The 21,442-nt window shown below is 42.3% G+C and overlaps 1 protein-coding gene across 3 annotated transcripts in view; it reads left to right on the plus strand.

Moving 5' to 3' along the window:
• The window catches only part of tns1a (tensin 1a), a 75,294-nt gene that overhangs the window by 37,290 nt on the left and 16,562 nt on the right, over positions 1-21,442 (plus strand). For all 3 annotated transcript variants that reach the window (XM_030070840.1, XM_030070824.1, XM_030070832.1), the window contains 3 exons: positions 15,296-17,008; positions 19,698-19,876; positions 20,752-20,896. In XM_030070840.1, coding sequence (XP_029926700.1) covers positions 15,296-17,008; positions 19,698-19,876; positions 20,752-20,896 — 2,037 coding nt within the window. The remainder of the gene's footprint in view (positions 1-15,295; positions 17,009-19,697; positions 19,877-20,751; positions 20,897-21,442) is intronic.

Raw genomic sequence — 21,442 nt, forward strand, 5'->3', positions numbered from 1 at the left:
CAGCAGCTGTCGACCCGGAGGTCAAACCAGTCAGAAGGCCACAGTTTGGGCCACTGAGCAGCCATGGAGCTCTGCTGCAGAGCTCTGAGCAGATCTGTTCAATACTGGAGAGAGTTCGACTCCACATGTGGAAATGCACTTCATTAACAATCCACTGTCATGATATTTGCCTTCATATGCCAAAAAAGTAGATGTTTCTAAATACAACAGCCTCCTTTTACACACTCGCACTTTATTTGAACTGTTCAGTGTTAATATCAGCTTTGTGTCAGTGTCATGTCACAATTGAGTCAATGCTATCAACATATCCAGTGTAAATACTCAGCATAGTTTCAATAGCTGACTTGATATTAATTTTATATCAGTTATTTTGGTTGATTCCAAGTTGATACACAGTTTCAACATTGAATAATAACTTTGGAAAGCCCAAATAAAGTGATGAAAGCATTATAATTATACTAAGTTGATAATAAGTTGAGTATTAATATTGGAGAGTGCAAATAAAGTGTGACCTGATCAACAAAAGCATGCTAGGTGATGGCTGAGAAGCTTGCCAGTTCTCTACCTGGACGTGGACTGCAGTGTTTCCTGTGTGAACCCAGTCAGGACAATACTTAGAATAACAAATGTTTGAGTAAACAGCTTTGCCTGACAGCATTAACTGGAATAAGATCATTGATATGTCTAGTTAAGCAATACTTGGATTAAAACATATAGAGCATTGGGAATTTTAGCCATGTATTCATGTTAACCAAATTGTATTTTCTAATAGTTTTCACATACAGCAATTAAATGTTTGAGGCACATGTAGGCACGTTTTGTAATGCTTTCAAGAGAAAAAAGCTACAATGGTAAATCACAGCAGAAGAAAGGTTCATGAAAATAGTCTACCTGTAATGTTGTCTTATATATAGTAAGGCCAATAATTGGATTATTTAGTCCAAGTAAGTAATGTCAGTATGTGCTACCAAGTCAGATTTTGGAGGAGGAGGGCACTGTTCTTCCAGAGCAAGCAGAGCTAAAGCTTTCAGAGTCTCTCACAGTGGCAGATGGTGTGAAAGGCTTTTGGAAACATCACCTCCAACATGTTTATCCTCTCCAGTGAAGAGGGAGAGAAAACAAAGTGACACCAGTGAGGAGAACAGACAAGAGATGGCGATATTCTCTTTGAGACAGGAAGCAGCAGGGTTTATGGGAAATGTGGTTTTAATTTTGAGAAATAGTAGCACCAGCAATTGCACTGGCCAGAGACAGAGGCTACTAAACATCTTACTTGTGAATGATAATGACACTGCAGTATTACATCTAATTCAACAATGAAATTTTGTTGAAATATGGAAAAAAGAAAAAAATGACAGAGTTTTAATTGTGAGATTTTAAGGCAACAGCACTGTGGTACAGATAGTGCAGCAGTGTGATGGATGTGTTTGATATTACATTATTGAATGGGTAATATTGAAAAGCCCAGAATGAACATCACTGAAATGAATGTTGTTTTAATGACAATAATGGTTGCTGTAGGACTATAATGAGTCCCTGAGTTATGGAAAATGAGAATAGCCTCACATATATAGCGCCCATGCTCTGCAGTGTATGTGTGTGTGTGTGTGTGTGTGTGTGTGTGTGTGTGTGTGTGTGTGTGTGTACGTTCCTCTGTGTGGCAGCAGCAGGCCCAGTGACAGCTCGGGCTGTCTTCCTAGTTTACTGCCCTCATCCCATATTTGGCTGGGGCCGAGCCCTGAAACATGTCTGGAATAGCTGGATAGAGAGAGAGAGAGAGTGAGAGAGAGAGAGAGAGTGAGAGAGAGAGAGAAGGAGAGAGAGAGAGAGAGAGAGAAAGAGAGACTGACAAATACGGAGAGAAAAAAAGGAGTTTGCGAAGCTTTGCCAAAGTGAGGAGTGAAGCCCTTTTTGGTAGCCTGGTGTCACTGGAGTTTGTATAAGGGAGCGATAAAGAGAAATAGAGGCAGAGTGAGGACGTAATGAAGCCAAATCGAGGAGGCAAGGAGAGCGGCTGAGCAGCACGAGCCGGTGAGTGGAGAGGCCTTGGGAGAACAAGCAGCAACTTTCTTTAGAAATTAGAAAGCCCTGTAGACTCAACGTGATTATGTGCAGCCGGCTGTATGAATGTACTGCCTGCCTTTTTCAAACAAATTTAACATTGTTCACCTTTCCAAATGTTGCTGCTTTTCTGTTTTTCTCTTGTGCAAGTTTAACGATTCTTTGAAATATTAATATGTATTTTCACCACTTAGAATGCTGTGTTTCTTACTGTCTTTGGCTGAACAATATGACAAGAATTCAGGTTTCTGCCCATTTGGTCTGCAGACATGAGAGTCTGTTTGTTAGGTTTCCATGTCAACATTGTTGTTTCCTGTGTGTTTGGCACCTATATGGCATAAAATGAATCATGGAAACGAGTAATTTGTGTGTGGAACATTTTACGAGCGGGCAGCAATTAGGGTGCACCAAAACTATTGAGGACCTTGGTTGGTAGCTTCATGCGAGCTGCAGAGCTTGGGTAGGAATACAACGAGTGCAGGGTTCGTCTTACAAGCTGCTCCTCGTGTTGCAGCAAGATGAAAGAGTCTCTTTTCAAAATGCACTGTCCACCATTTGACAGAAGTGGCACCGCGTCTTGAAAAATGGCTCACCGCACAAATTTTAAACAAATTATGGTACAATTTAAAGCAACCCGGTATCATAGCAAAGTGCGTAATAGAGCTGCAGGTCCATCATGGCAGTGTCACGTTTTGCTTCGCCGAGGCTGCACAACTACATGAAGGAGCGTAAACATAATGCATTACCTTTAGCCATTTTTGCTACTTTTAGCCACCCAAAACTACTTGGTTAGGGTTAGGAAAAGGTCATTGTTTGGGTTAAAACACATTGTTGTCATGGATAAAGTTAGGAAAAGGTCATGGTTAAGGTTACCTAATGATTACTCCTCTAGTTGGTGTATGATGGTGTAGTACACATGCGTGGACATTTCACACAAAGGCGAGGTGAAACGTGACGCGGACACAGTTTTCCTCTTGTGGACCAGCAGCTATATTACTGGGCTGTTTTAAAGAATAGCTAACTTAACTAACGTCATTTATTCTCATATTTAGTGTTAAAATCATGTCGGTGTGTGTGTGTGTTTTCAAAAGAGGTGAAAAACTCTGCCAGTGGGATGAGATAATGCCACTTGTCTCCAGTGCTAATAAAAGTGTCATTTTCTTGACCCTGGTGGGCTGATCTGCCTTATTCTGCCTTGTTTCCACATATTTATACCTGTTCACAGAAAAAAAAATAAACAAGTGAAAAACAAGTGAATCTGCATTGGAAACAATGGGGATTATCTCATCCCACCGGTAAATATTTTTACCTTATTTGAGGAAAAATACAATTGAAACTAGACTTTTTCTGAAGCATATTGCAAGTCTTTCGTAGTCGTCTATGAACAAAGGAAATGAGCAGGAATCGAGTTGGTCAGGTGTTTTAGAAGGACCTTCTGTGTGGCTTGTGAACGAGATTCCACTGGCACCTGATGCTTCTAGTTAGACATCTTGCTGACAGGGCGGTGAGCTGTCCCAGCAGGTTCAAATCCCAGTTCTGGAAGCCCCACTGATCCCCATCCTCATCTCGTAATGCCTCCTTTCTCCTATTGTCTGTCTGGCCGTCTCTGTCTGGCTCCCCGCTCTCTCTCTGTGTCTCCTTCTGTCTCCCGTTCCCTCTGTTTTTCTGCCTTTACTCTCTCTCTCTCACACACACTTAATCTGTCTGCATGGAAGAGTTTCTAGCTAACTGTGTATCATCTCTGACATCTGGATACCACTCTCCTCCCAGTCCTGTCTGGAGAGATCCAGTATGAAATGTACTATGTGTGTGTGTGGCTGCTCTGTGCACTAGGAGGCTCTCATGGTATTTTAATCTGATTGAATGAATCAGATGCTTCCTATTTGAAATGGTACATTTGATCTGTGGCATAAGAGGAGAAAAAATGAATTTATCAATATAAAAATGCACTTTGGAACGACTTTGGTTTGGAGCACTACCGCTCTTATAAGAAGTACAGCACTTACAGTATGTAAAGGTAATTGACTCCCATCCCTCAGAGTTACACATGGTGTCTCTTTACACACAAACAGCCAGAAATGACAGACAGACATCTATAGGTAGGCGGCAGGCAGATGCATTTTTATGACCGCCACTGATCCTTATGAGCAAGAGACAGATGGACGGACAGATGTACAGAGAAGCAGCCAGTCAGGCAGCAGACAGCCAGACATACGGAGGCCGAGGCCGATCCTGCTCCGTCTCTCTTCATCCCACAAGGAACGTCACATGACAGTGGTCGTTTACTCTCCTCCTTGTTCACATGCAAAAATACAAACCCTGTTGAAATTAAGATTAGGGTTTCACAGTATGGTTTATCTTTAAACCTGACCATTTCTGGCCCAAAAACTCCAAAACATTACAAGTATTCAGTGCTGCCCACAGGATCTTATTCTTGGCGCGTTGGAAAAGCCTCTAAATCAGATTTTAGAATATGGGATAATAAAAGTCCATTGAAACCCACACTCAGTCTTTGAGGTGGGTTGGCACCAGCTCTTTAAGGCAGGGCGCAGATTTTTTGCAGGTTTTACACATTACCACCCATGAAGTGTAAAAAAAAGAGGAAGAACTATTGCGATATTGGAGCTGGCCAACACTGATCAGCCAATATATGATTTAAGATGCTTTCCAAATGAAAGTCCACCTTTCATCACAGCCTACCTATCCGTTTTTAAAGGTGGAAGTGGGTATAGTTTGTTCTGCTGTGCTGAAAATGTAGAAATACCCAGCTAACAAATTTGAAAAGTTGACATTACATTTTGGCAAACTCAGGTCAAACTCAAAAAATGCAAATATAAATGCCCTTTTTCATTCATTCGTGACCCTGTGTTGTTTCCCCTTTCCCCACAAAGTTTGATGTTTGACTAAAGTTCTTTCCATATTTTCATCCTTAATTTTGCCCTTATTCTTTATTTCAAGTCCCCATTTTTCCAAAACAGGGACTTGGTTAAAAAAAAAAAAAAGTGATGTCATCTTGATCCTTGCAGAGTAACCTGCCATATTTATCCCCTGCCACCCAACAATGGAATGTGTTCATTCATTGTTGAGCATGACATTCATGACCATGACTAACTTTCAAGTAGGTTAGTGCTTCTAGTTTACACATTTGCCAGCTAGTTAACCCAGATAAGGAGCAGGCTTTATACCAGCTACCTCCACTATTGCCTCTTGCCTTCTTCCATTTATTATGTGCCCTGCATTCACATGCTGTTGGATTTATTGGGTTTATGAGTTTCCAACACATCACAACCCGGCTGTTCGAGTACATCACAATCACATGCTTACAGCTGGAAAACTGGACAAAGTCCAGTGGTTAAATTATTATTCAAATAGCCACGCCATAACTATGGCTAGCTTGAAGTTTCGTGATCGGTGCTGCATCTGGACTCCTGATTTCTTTGACTCAGACACCCGACATGGGACAGTGTTCAGGTGGCACTTACTGTTGGGAAGCTCATATGCCAGATAAAACCGACACCACATGAACTCAACCAGTGACATTGTTTCTGTTTCCGGAGCAGTTCTGCCTCCAAGAAATGTTTATGAAACTACGACTCCAATCTGCTGCAGTCTGACATGATGTTTTCCTGTTACTGAACCAGGGGAGGGGAATCAGAGCCACTGAATCTGGCTGACAGTCAGACAGTTTTTTTATGAGTCGCTCAGATGACAGACAGACAGAAAGAGAGACATGCGGATGGGTGACATCACCCTGAAAGCAATCTTCGGGACAGATACCGATACAGTCACGTCACATTACCTCAGTTGTGACACCCGGACACTGAGTGATAGATGGACTGAACGGCAGACAGGCAAATATAACCGCGACAGTTTCCCTTGTGCCAGTCACTGATATGCCAGCCACAACACCTCTTTTAGTGATGGAATGTCACATCATCTCAGTGTGGGTCTCTCTCCCTCTCTCTCTCTTTCTCTCTCCTTAACAACACATTGGCATCTGAATTTTTTCGAAAACAGGTGAAGCACACATTTTAGTGAGGTCCCTCCACAAGTTTCCAATGTAACTTTTCTTGAAATGTTCTGAAAGCAAGTGTGAATATCTTCAAACAGGGCATATTAATGCAGATTGCTCCACTAAAAATCAAAATTCACTCGTTCATTTAGTAAGAATTCAAACAAGAAAATATGTATGAATGAAATAAATGAAATTATATCATTCCACATGTTTTAATGAAAGTTAACAAGATCTTAAATGTCAGTACTGGATTTTATTTGCAGCCTCTGTCTCTGTCTCTCTGTCACTCTCTCTCACTCTCACACACACAAACACACACACACACACACACACACACACACACAGAAGTCTAAAATCTATTAGACAAGCCAGTCAGTCGTCAGTCAAGCCAGCCACCCGCTGCTGGCATGCAGACTAGCCGTCGTCACGGCGATATGAAAGCTGTGAAGGTGAGTGTCAGATCCTGTTGAGAGATACCCTATGGCTCAATGACATCACCATGTGAGTGTTTGTGAGTGTGTGTGAATGCGTGTGAGTGTGGAAGTAACCAGCTGACTCAAAGGTTTGCTGTCACTTGATGAGAGGATGAGTCAAAACAAGGCGACTGTTCAGTTCTGCAAACACAACATTACAGCGGGAGGAGGCTGCCGCTTGATCGATGTAGCCACGTCTCAGAAAGTCATTTAGTCTTGCATATTGAGCCTTTAGACTTTGTTTTCCTGAAAACAAGTGGAAAAATCTGACAGTTGGGTGAGATAATCCCACATTTTCCTAAGCAGTTTCAAAAACTGCTTGGATCAAGTGACAGTGTGTTGAAATAAGCCAGATCTCTCCACTATTGTCAAGATAATGTCACTTAAAAATGCAAGTTTATTTTCATGTGCATAAATTCCAGACTAAATTGCGTGTTGATATGCACATTTGCTGCTCATGAGACAAAAAAATCAATGAATCACCAGTTTGTTGAAACAAGACAAAAACTTTCTCTCTCACTCAGGACCTTTTTTTTTTTTTTTCTTAATTTACTTAAGTTCTTGTAACAAAAACAGGAAAAACCAGCTAAAGAATATGAACTTTAACAGTTTGGTTATGAATTTAACCACCAACTGCTTCCAAACATTGCACAGCAAAACTAACCCTCTTAAAGCTCTACCATAAAAGGACTTGGCAGTATATTTATATTATATTAATAATGTCATATGGAAACATCAGGCGTAAGTGTTGTCTTTTCCTGGCAACATTACAGTAAAAGGATGCAATTTTCCTAACTTATTCGACCGTTCTAGCCCTTCTACATGCTTGGTCATCACATCCGCATTAATAATCATTGTTTATTAAAAATCTCTTGTGAATAACTACATTAAGATAACACCAAGTCTTGCAGCATTGTCTCAGCACTGACATCAAGATTTTGTGATATGGGATTTTGTCCATATTGCTCAGCCCTGTATTGTAATCTTTATTCTAGAGTCAAAACTTCAAACGAGATGTGAAAATGGGGTGATCTTGTTTCTGGTGCATATCTCGCAATTCCTGCAACACACCTACTTTCTTTTTGACACAAATGGAATGTGATTTTATTAGATGGAAAGTTTTCACAGTTCAGAAATCTTGGCCTGCTCCTTCAAATTTAAGTTGTTTGTCTTTAACTTTAACATCTGCTGTGCTGTAAGTTTGACTTTAACTTTAGAGATCATCTGCTCTCACGCAGCTCGCTTCACTTTGCCCACACTCCCAGTTTTACTACCCACACCAGCACATAAACACACACACACACACATGCATGCACACCCTATTTCCTCTTAACCTTTAGACCTGCCCCCCAACCCCAAAAAGACCCTTGTAGCACAGGTCAGCTATCCCCCTTTAAATAGCTCTTAGAAGTGTGTATGTGAGTGTTTCTGTGTGTGTTTGTGTGTGCTTGTGATTGTGGATGGATGTGTCGCGTGTGTATCAGTATGTATCTGTTGGTTAGGGATATGGCAGACACATGAGCTCATATACGTTTATCCTGTAAAGTTTGTCATGGCACACCTCCTGGTGAAGATGGTCCATTCGTGTGTGTGTAAATGCTTAGCACGTGTGTGTTTTATTGAAAGGGTTTGGTCATTTATAAGGTCATAGTGTCCTCTGCAAGCCTGTCAGGAAGGACATTTTAAATGGAAAGTTCATTCCAAAAAAAAAAAAGAAAAAAAAAAAAATACTATTTGTGATATACTTTAAATTCCTGAGCTCATTTTGTTGTTTCATGGCGTACTGTGCACATTCTCTCATCACTTATTTCTCCCTGCAGAAACAGGAAAAGTAGTCCCATTTCAGTTTATCTTGAGGTAATGCTCTCTATGACCTATGATCACTGAAAATGTGCTAAAGATCTACCAGGGACACATGAATGACTTTGATGCTTGATCATGTCAATAAACAGGTTAAGTTGAAAATCTCACAAAAACACATCCATTTTGTTGTCTTAATTGAAAAGAAATGTGTGTACTAATTGGGTCACATAAACCCCATCCCAGGCCAGCGAGTACACCTGATGCAGCGCTAACAGTGGATGTAGCACATTGTCTGTTTACAATAATCCATTAGCCACAGGTGTTAGCTGCTACTGCGTTTGGATTGCTTTTTAATGGCTTACAAGGCAGCGATGTGCCGATGAGGCTCACTGCAGCGTGCTCAGAGGAGAATATAGAGCCAGGTGCTGTGTGTGTGTGTGTGTGTGTATCTGTGTGGTGCTGTTTGAGCAATGCCTCTGGCACTTTGACAAGACAGGAGAACACCTGTCACATAAGAGAATATAGAGAATGGACAGGTGTGGGGCTGCGGGTGCGAGTGTGTTCTGTCTATCTATCTATCTGTCTATCTATCTATCTATCTATCTATCTATCTATCTATCTATCTGTCTGTCTATCTATCTATGGCTGTCTGTCTGTCCATATATCTATCTATCAACAAGTTTAGATGATCACAGGAAAGATAGTCGAAAAATGCCGGGAGGTCTTCTGAGGTGATTGACTGTGCCTTATGTGGCTGTCCTGATACGGGACATCCCGGGACATCCAGGCAGATGAAAACAATGATTTATTTGCAAATGCTGCTTGACCCCGGTCTAGTATTTAATTTGAAACGCGATCGTGTCACAGAATCCAAATGAGGGAGTGCTCAGCATGGCTTTTCACTTTGAGGAGCTTAAGGAAATGGTACGGTACAGTAGTTTACCACAGTAGGAAACAAATGGTTAGCAATTTGTGTTAGGCAAGCTTTGGTGGCTTAAACGTCCAATCTAATTTGAGGCTTACTGTAGCTATTTATTGACTGCACAAGCGAGCTATTTATTCTATTCAGATGGCTAGCTGGTTATTTGGCTAGCCAGAGTCATGGTAACTGTATTTTTTTCTCGCTATTTTAAGCTATGCTGCTCAGATGAAATTGATGCTCCTGTACAGTAGCTGGTAAACTGGACCACCTGATTTTTTTTTTGTATGCCAGTTGTACTTGGATTACAACTATGTAATTCAAAAGGCAGTTAAGGACAGTTAATGCTCACCTAAATCATCCTTGCAACCATATCTTATTTTGTTGATCTCACCCTGATCACAGCCTCTGTGTCTGAAGCAGTCGTGTATGTTAAAGGATACTGCTGAGTTGGCGAGGTATCGAGTCTCTTTCTATTTTGGATGAACTTGTCCTTTAAACTGTGAAGAAAAAAAGTTGATTTAAACCCTTTTTAATACCCGAAGCATCCTCTAAACCTTTGTTGTTGCCCATTCCGCACATACATACCCGGAGGTGCTCAAGGGCACTTCAGCAGCCCGGATGTTTGCTGACATGCAGCTTGAACCTTGGTTGTCCGGGTGAAGGGCACACTCTTTAACCACTAGGCCTCCCCTGCCACCCTGTGTGTGTGTGTGTATGTGTGTGTGTCCCAGTGCCCGAGCTTATGCACATGCCATGAGTGTGAGGCAAATGTGAAGGTCGGGACCTTGTCATGCTCGTTTAGTAAGTTCCTGTCATGCCCGGCGTTGTTTGGCACTTTTCTTCCTTTCTAAGTCAGGAGAATTATGTCCAGCTCTCTGGCCTCCTCTCCCTCATCACTTGGCCAGAGAGAAAATAGCAAGGAAGGTGTTTAAGGTGGTGAGGCTCCCAGCAGAGACGCTCATACTGCATCTGTGAGTCAGTTGTTCCTCTGCCTTTCCAGAGGCTTGACCCAGTATTAGCATTTTAAGATACACTGGGAATAAGAAAGTAAAATAACCAAGGACAGCAGACGATGTGGACAACAAATTATTATAAAAACAGCCATTGTGGATTTTCAACCAAGTGAATCAGGAACTTGACAGATCATGTTTTATTTAATATCGTATTCCAACAGAGCCTTTTGCAATGAACCTAAATTATCACAATTTTGCATTTAACTTCAGCACTCACGCTTCCATCATTCTGATTTGCGCAGAACACAATAGATTGATTGTTGTTGTCATTTGCAAAGAAAATCATCATTTACACAGATGTGAAATGGAGGAGTTGAAGGAATATGGTCTGGTTTCTGAAAACAAGTTGAAATTCATTACTCAGTTTTTCATGCGTTTTCATCCTCAGTTTGAAGCAATGGCCTGTACTTGGAAAATGACGGTCGCATGATTATTTGTCGAGATATGAGGCTGCACAGTTTCTGTTTTTGTGACAAAGATGCATGTTGGCCTGAACGGATGCAGGTTTTGACATAATAAATGGTGAAAAGGCAGCTAATTCTGTGTTGATTTTACATCTTGTTTCCAGTGTATTACATTTGCCAAGCCATCAGGAATATACAGCTGCAGCCCACTGAGTCTTGGAGGACTGGTAGAAGTTGGTGGTTGTGTGTCTTCTATGTTAGGTAATTTTTTGGGCAACATTCCCAGGACTTTGGGCAACAAAGTGGCACACAGGATCAAATATATATTCAAATATTGAAATGTTTCCTAGCAACAGGATTATAATAACAACCTGTTGGGCACTGGTATCCATCAGAGTGGCTTAAAATTGCTCTTTGCATCACTGCCTTTACATTTTTAGTATGTCTGCCCCTCACTTTCCTTTATGAGTCATTATTTGTCAGATCGCTTTCTCTGCCGCTCAGATTTAGCCGTCCTGTGGGGTTCACCAGCAACTGGAAAAAGTGTCAGCCTGACAAAAAATGTGAGTCGTTTTTGCCACGGAGCGCTGAAAGATCATCTTTTATGAACAAGAACAAGGGCATTTCCTATTCTGTTAAAGGTCAGCTGTGTGTGTGAGGGAGGGGGAGACAGAGACGGAGAGAGGGAGCTCAGTGATGTCTGGTGGAAAGGGTATCCCCAGGTCCTTGAAAAGTCTGCAAATAGAGGATCTAAATTTAAGCCCTGTAAACGTATAAGATGTCTTAATACAGTTATTAACAGGGCTTATTATTTCATGTCGCAATGCCGGGTTTCTTTGCACTGCATGTCCACATTTAGATTAATGCAGAGCAAGGGTAGCACAATATGTATGATATGTGCTACTCAACACAGTTAGTCTTCACACCTTTTAATTTCTTGTTTTCCTTTGTCATGAGACATGTTAAGCCGCGCTGTTTGGCAGCTGTCTCTTTCTCTTTCTTTCTTTCTTTCTCTTCCTTTCTTTCTTTCTTTCTTTCTTTCTTTCTTATTCAAGTCCAGTAGCACTGAAAAGTCTAAGATCTATCTCTCTGAAGACTGCAGATCCCCGCGGTGGGGGGGAGGGAGAGGGAGGGTGACACTGAGCGAGGGGATCCCCTGCTGATGTCACTAGCGGGCCACGGTGCTGCGCTGTGAGCAGACAGACGGCGTGGGAGTTGTAGTTTGTTGGAAACGACGTCGCTCCCCAGGCAGCAGGGTGGTGCTGGTGGTGTCCCGCCCCCGTTGCCGGGAAGAGCCAGGGATTCCAGGGTGCCAGCTCACCCCTTCAGCGTCTGCAGTGGTACGGCCCCACCTCACTGCAGCTCAGAGCACATGTTGGGTGATGGGAGGACATGAATCAGGAGGGAGAGGGAGAGGAAAGACAAGCTCCGGGACAGAAACTTCAGAGTCAGTGACTTCAAAGGGAAGGACTCTTAGTGTATGGACGGAAATGTGGGTGACACAGGGCTTTTTGTCTGACCTGTGATTTCTCTGTGATCGCAAATTAACTGACTGAACAAGAGGGAATATAGCAGTTTTATCTCCTTTGGTGTATTTTTTTTCCACTGGGGTGAAAAATCAGAAAGTTTACCTGCAGGTAAGAAGGATGTTTTATTTGAACCGGTGCTAAGTTGTGATGGATGATTAAGAAATATAATTACAGAGATTTTTTTTAGAGTGATGTTAGAGTCATAGTTAAAGTAGTTTTGTTACTTTACTTACTTTATTTTGTTACTTTATCACATTATTCCAGGATCTTTCAATATTGATTGCTGAATGCTACACTGTAAAGCACTATGGCATCAAGCTCTCCAGCACCAGTGGGTTTCGCAGATTAAAGCTAATTCCTACTTAGCGACAACACTAAACTTGACTACACACTGATATTGTTAATCATCATTAAATACAACCACAGGGACAAATTGTGTTTACAGCTTCATCGCCCGGCCTCTCTTTCTTCTTGTTGCTGCTGTGACTGAGTTGTTGTTGACATGAGCTCTGAAATAGCTGTGGTTGGAGTGATCCACCATCTGTCCCAAGGGGCTGCTGAATTTGGAACATCCCACATATGAGCCATCCGCGGTCACGTATATGTCATGCATCACTGTCCAAATGCACACTTGATATCGGAAACCAGTATTATTGTGTTACTTTTTTCATGTGTGTATAAACATTGCCAGAGAATGAGCTGCACGCATGACTGTTGTGTTTCATGAAAGCGTGTTTAGTGCAGTGAATTACCAATCCCTAGTTTGTGCATAGAAATATACCGTATGTGGCAAAAACTAATTGCAATATTGTTTATTGTTACTTAAAAGTTCATTTTTCTCTCTTGGTTTTCATTAATCACTAGTGAAGGGTCACAAAAGATTTTAGGATTCCTATCTTTACATTTTCCTTCACTATTTTGTTCACTGCCTCCATAAAGAATATAAATATAAGTGATATGAATGCATGATGTACTGATGAAAGGTCTAATTTCTTCATATTAAATATTACTCCTTTTTTGTGAATAGATTTGAATATTAAATCATGTCAGCAATAGGAGACCATACACAAAAGTTTGCTGGTGTGCAAACTCAAAAAAAAGTATAAGAACAGAATACTGGTGAGGAAACACTATTGTATGCTGGACTAAGAAATTTTTTTTGTGATCAATTAAATTTTGTTTCAAATACTTTATCTTCCTTTTAGTACTTACTACAACAGGAAATCATTTAATGTTGCCATGGAGGAGCAGCCAATCTGTGGTCGCAACAGAGGTGTCTATTATTGGATGTTCTGGCCTTAAATCAAGTGTGATGAAATACACTCTGCTGAGCTCTGTGCGTCCAAGAAATGCCAGTCAGTTTCCACGTGCTTAAAATTGTATCAACAGACGAGGTCATTTTATTCAGCTGTACTTTTTTTTTTTTTTTCGCATGCCCAATTTTTGTATTTGCATTAATCATGTCAGATTGTTATCTCACTTCAGAGTTTGTGTACTTTAACTGTGGATTTCACTGTGAAGCCTTCTCAAGCTTTAATTGCACAGCTTCCAGTGTGGATGCCATGCAAAATATGTTTACAGACTATTTTGGAAGTTGTCATAGCTCACATTTAGTTCCTTCATGTGTCTCGCCCTTACATTTGTCGCAAACTTCACACACAGGTAATTATATGTAGACAATGCATATATTATTGAAGTTACATACAATACTCAGTTGCCAGGCTAACTTTTTTAACATGTGTGCAATCAGTCTGACATAGCCAGCGTGAGTCAGCAGCCAGCAATCAGCTTGAGGAAGACAACTCGTTCCAGCTCTTGGTTGGCAAAGTGGCCGTACTCTTCCCTTTGGCTCAGAGAGACCAGCTGTTTCAATGTGTTGGTCAGGTCCCGCCCTAATTCACGTCAGCCCATGTGGGTCTGCACTGACGCAACGTGATAGGGGCTTGCAGCCCTGCAAGTAGGCTATAAATAGAGCCTGGAGGGGGCTGTGTTGCTGGTGACCGGGCTACATAGTGAATCACAGGGTCAGATTTGTGTGGGTGGGGGTCACTGTGTTTTAGGTGTGAGTGGTCTTGTCATGAGCATGTGTGTGGATTTATCTTTTGAGCTAATGAATCTCAGTAAAACAGAGTTGTCATGTCATGTGATTATGTATAGGATGATTTAAATTAGTAATAATACATACTTACTAATACTACTTACTACATAAAGCAATATTAAATGCATTTTTTTATAGTAAAATTACCCCTTGCAATGTGAGAGTGATCACATTCTGTCTTTTTCTACCATACAATTTATAACCACCTTATTTTTATTTCCTGGTTTTCTAAATTCATATCAGCCCAAATAACCTCTTTCCCTGCCCTCCACCACACCCCTCGTCACATCATTCAAAGAATATCTGAAACGTCACATTCTGCAGATAAATGTGCCCAAATTTCAGATTAGTTGTGCAAGTTTTTCTGTGATGACAGAAAAAGTTCATTCAGAACATCTTGCCTTGTTGCTGAATGTCTGCAGTTTCACCACATTTTCAAATTGTGTTTGAAATTGGTTCGAGACAAAATAATGTCAGGGATCCCGTGGATGATCCTTGTGACCCTTATGCGAGTGAAATGTATTCCTCATTTCCATCCCAAAAGCAAATTTTTTCACCTTAACCTTTGTTTTATACAAGCTACCCAACATGCGTCCAGAGGCAGGCTTGACTGTTTTTTTGCAAACAGAGTTTAAGCTCTCAGCTCCCCCTAGTGATCAGAAATTGCTTGCTGCAGCTTTGAGAGTTATGATGGTAGCACTTTTGAATATTATGATTTCTTCACTGAATATGCAATGCATGCAGTTCATGTAGGATATTAGGATAGAACACATAATGAAGTGTAGCACACACAGAAACAAGGCCTTTCTTCCATAATAGACCAAAAGTAATTCAAAAGTAATTGAAAATAACAGCTCTGTGTTGGTATTGTGTGTGATTTTAACTGTATTCATGTTTCAATTCTTCCTGTGCTTGTTACTGAATAAAACCATAGAGGGGGTTTTAATGAGTTGTTTTCTCCACTGTTCTTATTTCAGATGTTGTTCACACTCAAGGTCCACTTGATGGAAGCCTGTATGCCCGGGTCCGCAAGAAAGACTCCCTGGAGGGAGTGGTCACCATCAATGGCCTCCCAGTCCATGAAAACCCCTTGACCAACGCTGAGCACCCACTGCAGCACCCTAACCACCCTCTACAAACCTCTGAACAGACCCTCCCTGTCACAGGCCACGCCTCCCTCCCAGCTGTCGATCACACTTTGTCTGTGAGCAGTGACTCTGGGAACTCGACTGCATCCATCAAAACTGACCGTACCGATGAGCACAGCCAGTCACTGCAGGGCGGTGTGAACCACAGCCACCAGACGACAGGCCACCCACCACTTAGCCCACAGGAGAAGAGAGAGCTCGACCAGCTTCTTAGTGGCCTTGAGGCTCCTATCCACCAGCGGCAAGCCTACCTGGCCACATCCACCAGCCCAGGAGGAGGCGTCCGCCATCTAGTCCCAGCACAGGTACATGTTAACGGGGGCCACACCCGACTCATTGGCGCCCCTTCGACAGAAGAACGTGAGACAGATATTCTTGACGACGAGCTGCCCAATAGCCAAGAGGGCAACAGTGTAGACAGCTTGGGTACTCTCTCATCTCTAGAGGGTCAGGCTACACCGGCAGAGCTCTATTATCAATCAGAGACACCCGTCAGACAGAGTGACAGGCCCTACCTTGAGAGAGGTGTCCTAGGACAAAAGTTGAACGAGATGCCTGTGCATGGCGTACGAACCCCCACGGCAATGCAAGAGCGAACAATGGACTCTGCTTCACCGCAAGGGGGATACAACAACTACCAGAATGGAGGAGGGATGTACCGCTCGCAGTCCTTTGGGAACCAACCAGCCAGCAGTCCTGAGACCAACCCTAAATTAATGCCTAGGGCACCTGAGAGGAGCACCAGTAGCCGGGAGGCGGTTCAAAGAGGTCTTAATGCCTGGCATCAGTATAGTCTCCCAGATGATCCCTTCGGTCCTCCTCTCCAGTCTACCCACAGCCTACCCCACTTCCCCACCACGGCCTCACAGCGGGACATTGAGCAGTCCATCGAGGCTCTCAACATGCTCATGCTTGACCTTGACCCAATTCACTCCCATATGTCCAAGTCCCACAGCGCTCCTACTGGGGAGAACAGTATCAATTCATCCCAGGTGCCCTTCTCCCAGACTTTGGCCAGGCCTTCCTATCAAGCGGACTCTGCCATCCATGGCTTCAGCAACTCTGGGTTGGCCAACAATGCCAATGCCTACAATCAGCCACTCCGGTCAGCTGGGAGAGTCTCAACATCGCCTGCTCAGAGCCCTGTTGTGGAGTCCCCAATGTTGTATTCCCCCCAGAGGGCCAATGCCAACCACCAACCCCATAACACCACCAGCACCACCCCAACACACACTCCTGAACCCTATCTCCAAACACGACCAGCCTCTGGCCAAGCCGCCCCTCACTACTTCACTGATCCCTCCTCTAATTTCAACCAGCAGGCGCCGCTGAAGCCTCTGAACTCATATCAAGGTGGGGCAGTATCTCACTCCCCGGACTTGCAGGGCTCATCTCCTTTCCCAGGCTACAGTGCCTCCTCTTCCCCTCTCCCTACGCTATCCCCCCAGGCTAAGGATACATCATCTTCCCCAGTGCCAAAAGAGCAGGATGCAGAGGAAGAAAACCTAAACCTGGAAGGCTTAGTGGCTCACCGCATTGCTGGTAAGACGGATAGTCATTGTACTGAAAGAGAAACTTTCAGTGTTTCTGTACTGTTTGAGACTTCTTGCATCATCTATCATATTCCAACAAAGTTACATTGTCTTCAATCTGTCGGCAAGTACATTCATATTTCTGATCTATGTCTGAGATCAGGTCAGTATGTTTCAGATTTAATTCTGAGTGGACAAGGCATCAGGGCACCCTGCTCTTTCCATGAAATAAGCTGAACAGATGAATCCATGTAAAACTGTGATCCCTCATAGATTCCACTGACAGTTCCGTCAAGAAGAGGAGATGGAAATATTAGTCAGAGTGCTGTTGACTCATGAGACATGAATTGTACACAATATGGTGCACCTCAACAGTAGGAAAGAGTTTGTAATATTAGGAATAATATTAGGAGTTCCTAATATATTGCACACTGAGTGTAAGGTCAAACATAGTGCTAAGGTACTCATGCATAAGGTCAGAAATAGTGTTATGTTATGGGTTAAAAATTTTCAACAGTCAAGCAGGGCAGCTACAGCTCATAAGGTAAATTTTGGTTACAACAGGAGTCCATGCTTACTCAAAGTGCTGAACTAGGAGCATTAGTCCAGTCAGTAGCCTTTTGCAATCTCAAATGTCAGACATAGCATGAGAGCAATATGCTTTTCAGCAGTGTGTGTTATAGAATCATCATGGGGTGATCATGCGATTAGTTGTGCAACTAAAATAAGGCAGAGTTAGGTGGCGAGAGTGGAGATGAGATGAGAATAAGAATAGCCATGCTTTTAGAGGCTCCAGCTTCCATGCATTGTCTGCATTCATGTCCTCCTCATTATGAAATCCACTGAAAATTAAGCTACCAGGCGCCACCCAGTGGAAGACATTTGTAATTTCATTTTGTTGGTTAGGGCTGTTAGATGTCCCATCATTTTTCTGTTATGACAAACATTTTCTGTCATGCACTTTGGTAAAAAAATCTTTACACTAATTTGAAATATAAAATGATATCATTTACCAGTTCCTCTGACAAACTCAAGCCTAACGAGACTGTATTTGAATTTAAAACTGCATGTGATTCATTTTGATGAATTTGTTTTCTAATGTGCCATCTCTGTTAAAGAGTGTTTCTGGATTATATTTTCATGCATATTGGGCCACATCACTTTTCTGCACTTTGTTGTGAACCAGTGTTGTAATGATCATTGATCAATATGTACAGTTGACTTCAAACGTGTATTGCAACCTGTAATGTGTGAAAAATGATGAACTGCAGGTATACTAGAAATTTCAGCTTTTTTATTTTGTAATGCTTCAGTGTAGTTTGAAAGTCCACCAAAGGTCATATTTCATAGAATGGTTATTATCTATGGAGGATGTTTTGCATCTCATCTGGCAAGTTTCCTTTCATTTTTATTTGACTTGTTTCTGCTTGTTTTCTTCTTTTCTGTTTCCCTTCCTGTCAATTCTTCACTCTGCTGTATGGACTACCTTTCCCACCATTGCTTCTTCCTCTGCACCTCTCACCTTCCTCCTCCTCCAACTCCTGCCCTCCATCTACCACCCTGACCCGCCCCGGGAACAGAGTACAACGCTCGTATTCGGGGCATCAGTGCAAGCATTATCCCGCAACAATCTGACCGCCATCGCTCCCATTCCTTTTCTGGTTTGTCCACTGTCCCTCGCTTTTAATTTATTTCTTCATTTCTTTTTTCTTTCTCTCTTTCTTTCTTTCCTTCTTTCTTTCTTTCTTTCTTTCTTTGCTTATCAACCATCTTCCCACTGTTTCTTTACTTTTTTATTGAATCTTCATGACTATCCTCCTCTCTCTCCTTTTCTTCTGCTCCCCCGCAGTCTGGCTTCCTCACACCTCACCTCTTTGTCTCTCTCTCTCTCTCTCTCTCTCTCTCTCTCTCTCTCTCTCTCTCTCTCTCTCTCCATCTGTACTGCTGATTCTCTTGACTAAGGCAATAACGATTACTTTGGGTGCGTAAGCTCACAAACTGTCTGCACACCAGACAGTCATGGCATCAAGTGTCCAACGAGGACATCAAGAAGCTGAGATGAGGAAAAAAGCTGTTTTAATTTGACATGCTGCCATGAATAAAGAGGGCGGCACGGTGGCTCAGTGGTTAGCATTGTTGCCTCATAACAAGAAGGTCCTGGCTTTGATTCCTGAGGAGTTTGCATGTTCTCCCTGTGTCTGCATGGATTTCCGCCAGGAGCGCTGGTTCCCTCCCACAGACCAATGGCATGCAGGTCAGGTGAATTGGACACTCTAAATATCTTGTAGGTGTAAATATGAGTGTGAGTGTGTTTGTCTGTCCGTGCTCTGCGATAGACCGGCAGTGGATATTCCTGGGTGTTTCCCTGTGTTCCACCTGATGTGCGCTGGGATAGACTTTTTAAACAAATGTGTCACTGCATCAGTGCAGAGCTCCACTGAAAGGTTTTGTTAACCTTTTGAACCTTTTTTCCATCTCAGATTCTTCATTTTCTTCTTTGAGGCTTGAAGCCCTACATGGCTGCTTTTCTATCTCTGACAGTGCTTTGAACCTTTTTCTAACTTCCTACTCCAAAAACAACTAGTTTACACGTTCCTCGGTTATTTTAAGCACAGTCTGCAAATTGCTTTTTTACAGTTTTACCAAAATGCAATTCTCTGTTGGGATTTCCATACAAAGATTGTTATGGGGTGTTTCAGGGATGCGCTCCAGGGGAATGACCCCAGAAGTGAGTCAGGAGACGCCCCGGCGCCGGACCACCAGTGAGGGCCACTACCAGAGCAGCAACGAAGACGCGTCAGCCCGTAACAGGTCGGCAGTACATTCACCGGACTTCACCAACACCCTGGCCCTCAACCCAGGAGGACGGCCCAGAGAGGTACAGCATTTGATCTGATGACATGAAAATTAAGCCCCATGCAGTTTATAGTATTATGGGCTTGAGGGTAGGTATGCCATTTTGATTTAAGCTTGTGATTTCAGGTCCAGAGCATGTGCCCTGCAAGCTTGTTTGGTATTGATGTGCATCAAGCACATATAAAATCACTTAGGGTGTCACATTAAGTCAAGTCAAGAGCTAATTTCCCTTCCACAAGCGCCATAAGCAAGGCGTGTTAGGAAAAAACACATGCAACATTATGTAAAAATCTGCAACATGAAACAAACAATCACAAGCCAATTTCATTACTTAGTTTTGCCTTTTAATGGCACCAATGAGTCTGTTCATCAAAGAGGGAAAAAATGTTTTTAAAAGAGTCTGTATTTCACTCTAAAGTTTTGAACTCATCACTTTCTGTAAACAGAGCAGTGCCCATACCTGGCATCAGAATTTCATCAGGGGAAATGGGCCAAATCTACAGGGTCTCAATTAGCAGAGATGGGATGCTCTTCTCTATTGCAGCCCCACTTTGTGATTTAGGCTGATAAGATGGGTGTGTTTTTACATAAAAGTCTTGTCTACCACAGCTCATTTCTCCTGTAGTTTATTATGCAAATAGACGTGGGCTGGGAGTAACTTGTTTCAGTGCTGTGTGTTTGTTTTATAGGCTGTTTTATGTATGTCAGCGTTTTTGTGTGTAAAATCTTACGCTGACAGGGGAACGGCTGATTTAATGTTGCATTTTTGTTTGTTCTCATGTTGTGTTTGTGGGCGTGACTTCTCCTTGCTCTTTCCCTGTGTGTTTTCTCATGTTTCTCCACATTTGTGTATGTATGTCTCTGTTGGTGTGGCTGCGTGCTCCCCTCACCTCACAGGGTCCCATGCACAGCTACCGGGAAGCGTTTGAGAATGATGATGTGGACGGGCCTGCTGTTAGTCCCACGTTTGGCAGCGGTGGTGAGAATTACCCCCAGACCCCCGCCTTCCCCATCTCGCCACAGACCCCTTACTTCAACATGTGTAAGTTCACCCTGACTGCAGACGGAGGGTGTTCTCAAACCTCTGAACACAGTAGATTGGCACTGTACTGCATTGTGACCTGCATTACAATCCAAAATGTTTTTCTTTTTGTTTTTCTTTAGGCACTAAGGTAATGAAAAGGCAGAAATAAAGCAGTGGGTTTAAGGAGCCTGCATAATCTTAATGAATTTTATTTTGTTTTTGATAATAACCACAGAAGCATTCTTTGATTTTAAGACCACACAATGAAATAAATTCAAATGATACAAGAAAAACAAAATATTAAACATGCAGTTTTTGTCATCCTAGTTTAATTGTACAGTGTTTGATCACAGAGAGAAAGTGCTAAAACACAATCCTAAGACACACAAAGTAAAGAAACACATGTAGGTGTGATAAAAATACAATTCAGGTGAAAAAAAAAACTTACAAACGATGTAAACACCAAGCAAAACCAGTACCTGCAAGTAAATGAAACGCTGATTAGAAAGCAAATGCCTATTCTCTCTCAGAAGACTTTGACAAAGCTAACTGTCTCAAATTTTA

Source organism: Myripristis murdjan, chromosome 2, assembly GCF_902150065.1.
Source record: "Myripristis murdjan chromosome 2, fMyrMur1.1, whole genome shotgun sequence".
Classification (NCBI taxonomy): domain Eukaryota; kingdom Metazoa; phylum Chordata; class Actinopteri; order Holocentriformes; family Holocentridae; genus Myripristis; species Myripristis murdjan.